The sequence below is a fragment of the Camelina sativa genome, chromosome 6 (genome assembly GCF_000633955.1).
Source record: "Camelina sativa cultivar DH55 chromosome 6, Cs, whole genome shotgun sequence".
NCBI classification, from domain to species: Eukaryota; Viridiplantae; Streptophyta; class Magnoliopsida; order Brassicales; family Brassicaceae; genus Camelina; species Camelina sativa.
The window spans coordinates 4,600,569-4,603,688 of NC_025690.1; the positions used below are offsets into that span (position 1 = coordinate 4,600,569).

The 3,120-nt window shown below is 38.8% G+C and overlaps 2 protein-coding genes across 2 annotated transcripts; one reads left to right on the top strand and one right to left on the bottom strand.

Annotated features, from left to right (window-relative positions):
- On the top strand, positions 86-1,360 carry LOC104698693 (F-box/LRR-repeat protein At4g14096-like). Its single transcript, XM_010414102.1, has 4 exons — positions 86-257; positions 344-679; positions 816-991; positions 1,076-1,360. Exons 1-4 carry the CDS (start codon positions 86-88, stop codon positions 1,358-1,360), a joined length of 969 nt encoding a protein of 322 aa, XP_010412404.1.
- On the bottom strand, positions 1,614-2,777 carry LOC104698694 (probable F-box protein At3g56670). Its single transcript, XM_010414103.1, has one exon. The coding sequence runs from the start codon at positions 2,775-2,777 to the stop codon at positions 1,614-1,616; it is 1,164 nt and encodes a 387-aa protein (XP_010412405.1).

The following is a 3,120-nucleotide window of genomic DNA, read 5'->3' on the forward strand; positions in this document are numbered from 1 at the left end:
TTTTTTTTTTTTTTTTTTTTTTTATGTAACCTCACGTCATTTCATTGTCATTGTCATTGTCAGGTCGTGCATTTAGTGTGTCGCTATGTCTGCCAGGAAGAGGATCGCTTCTGGTTTGGACAATCTACCACAGAGTTTACTTTGCGACATATTGTCTTTCTTGCCAATAAAATTTGCTGCAACTACTTCCGTTCTCTCAAAAAGCTGGCGCTATGCGTGGGCTTTCTCACCAAACCTTTCATTTAGATACGACGAAGGTGCTGATGGGTTGGCTTTTGTGGAGTTTGTTGATAAAGTTTTGCAAATGCTTTGGTAAAGAAGTTCCCTTTGTATCTTGTTGAAGGCGTTGATGGAGCTCCTGTTGGTGGTTGGATACGCTATGCTTTGAAATACAAGGTGTTAGATCTTGAGATACAAATATATATTCTGAATAATTGGTCCGGACCACCTCGAGACGTCTTTGTGTCCAAGGAACTAGTTAGGCTGGAAATAGGCACTGGGGATTGTTGCATCATTGACCTGGAAGGTGATTGTAATCTCCCAAGTCTGAAGATTCTTCGTCTTGATGATGTTCAGTTTAAAGATGGTTGTACTGGGTTGTTGAAGCTTCTCTCAAGTTGCCCTGTTCTTGAGGAGTTAGCCATGGTGGACATGAGGTGGCATGACTGGGATGTTTGCTGTGTGTGTACTGTGTAGCACAAGTCTCAAGAGAATAAAGATCTGCTGGGAATCTGATGATGATGATGAAGGCCATAATGGACGTCCTAAGAGTGTGTCATTTGACACTCCAAATCTTCTGTACTTTAAATATTCAGATGATAATGCTAGCAAGTATCCAACAACCAACTTTGATAAGCTTGTTTGGGCCAAGCTTAAACTTGGCAGAAAAGCAAAGCAAGAAGAAGAAGAGAATGTAGCCGGTGATGTTACAGATTTTTGGAAGGTTATCAGCAACGTTGAGATCCTTGTCCTAAAGTCAGAAACTCTTGAGGTTTGCTGATCTCAGTCTCTTGAATCTGAATACTACCTTTGCCTTTTGCTGTGATGATTTAGTTGACATGGTCTTGTTTTCCAGGTGCTTACAGAGGATCATATGCCGGTGTTCAAAAACCTGAGTCAGCTGACTATTGAGAAGAAGACTGGCCCAAAACTAAAATGGGAATCGCTGCAATCTCTGCTCAACAACTCTCCAAATCTGGAAACACTGTTCCTTAAAGTAACAAATCATGCTTCTTGGCGTTTTGGTCAACCTCTGCAGAAGGTGAGCAAGAAATTTGAATGTGGTGAAGATAAAGAATCTTTCATGGAGGACGTGAAGCAGTTCTTGGAGGAAGTGGAGATGACTTTTGAAGAAGAATAGATAGAACATATCATCCTCTTTTTTTTTTTCTTCCTCTTATTCACTCTTAGAATATAACATTTTTCTTTGGAAAATAAACTTATTAAAAAAACGAAATGGTCTTGCTTATTATAATCTATTTTAGAAAGGGTTTGGTGTTACACAGTGAACTTATTTTTATTGATAATTAGGGCATATATGTAACATATTTAGCCTTATTACTAAAGAAGACGAACCAAAAGACGTTGTATTTTGGAAAATTCTTAACTAGTATTCATTCTGTCTTATAATGCAAACCCATAATGTTGTCAACATGATCGGGAACAGTCAAGATTGTAGACATGTATCTCCCCATGTATCTCTTACGGCTTCTTATCTCCGTTTCGAGGTCAACATGTCTCATACTGTTTCGCTTTAGATCATAATAATAGACACGTAACATGGTGTGAGAGCTGTACCTTTTCTCGACAAAAACGATCTCACCACCACGAGTAGTACCGGAGATGATCCAATGTTGAAAACCCATCATCTCACAAACGAAAAACTTGGACCAACCTTGTGTTTCCATTACCCACATTTCCAAACCGCTTATCTCGCAAGATATGAGTGCTAACTTCTCTTGGTAGTTGATCAGAGTCGAATCGCGATGCATATGCATCAATAGTTTTGGAGCCTCTGCATGATTAAATTTCTCGGAGCTAACATCAAAACTCATCAATTTAATATTTTCAGGAAAACGAGAATCAAAATTTCTAGTGGCATCTCGGTAATAGATAATCCCGTTGATGCAAACTACACCTGGCAACAACATGCACTGAGGTGTCATAACTGGTTGGATGGTCCTCCACTGCTTAGCTGCGGGATCTCCCAATGTGAAAACTTGACAACTCTCACCCCAATTGGATCCTGGCATGGACAATACTTTGTATTGATCCTTGCAAGGGTCGTATCCGAAGAAGAAACAACTTATTTGCTTGGATTTCAACTCTGGTAAGTCAAAGGACTGCCTTATGGTAGGGTTATATACAGCTAGCACATTAGGACGAAAATATGTTGACCAACAACAAACCAAGCCACGGACATATTGATGACATTCTCCAGGGACTAATACTAATCCATTGTCCGTATTTAGAGGGCTAGTAGTAGAGGAGAAGGCTATGATACTTTTTATAAAACAGTTGTCGGATATGATATGGGCATCACGCGGAGGCTGATTCAAAGAACGAGTCAAGATTGAGTCTCTCAAGTCTCTACGGCTGCTGATTAATGATGACCACAGTTTCGAGACACATTGGAACCTCATTAGAGTTTTCGTCGGAAGTTTCTTGAGTATCTCCACGGTCAGATCAAGAGGTATATAGATAACTCCATCGTGACAACGTCGTGTTGGCGATGGTAAGGTCTCGTGGCTGTTCTTCTCTTCGCGCCCTCTTTTCATCACCTCTGTTTTGTATTATAGAGACCCTCTCTACTCTAGGCTATATAGATAGATAATAATTAGCCAGAAAACATATAAGCATTTAATAACATGTACGTATATATATTTACTTTCATTGAAAAGGAAATAATTTTAAAAAGAAGAGCAATATGTAAAGTTTCCTTTCTCTCTACTTGTATATATGTTAAACTTGTCTTAAAATTGTTAATACCAAAATTTCCACAAACTATTGCAAACTTAAGAAGCAGACACTGAACGAAGAAATTTCGAATCACGTACGTAAAAATAAGAAGAAAACATAAAACATATATTTGACTTGAGGTCATATATAGGTGTGACAAAA

What these genes read in the sequence shown, in the direction of transcription:
- LOC104698693 (XM_010414102.1), top strand. Translation starts at nt 86, where the DNA reads ATGTCTGCCAGGAAGAGGATCGCTTCTGGTTTGGACAATCTACCACAG. An exon ending in GCATGACTGGGATGTTTGCT is followed by an intron (nt 680 to 815) that starts GTGTGTGTACTG and finishes TTAAATATTCAG; the next exon opens with ATGATAATGCTAGCAAGTAT. An exon ending in TAAAGTCAGAAACTCTTGAG is followed by an intron (nt 992 to 1,075) that starts GTTTGCTGATCT and finishes CTTGTTTTCCAG; the next exon opens with GTGCTTACAGAGGATCATAT.
- LOC104698694 (XM_010414103.1), bottom strand. Translation starts at nt 2,777, where the DNA reads ATGAAAAGAGGGCGCGAAGAGAAGAACAGCCACGAGACCTTACCATCG.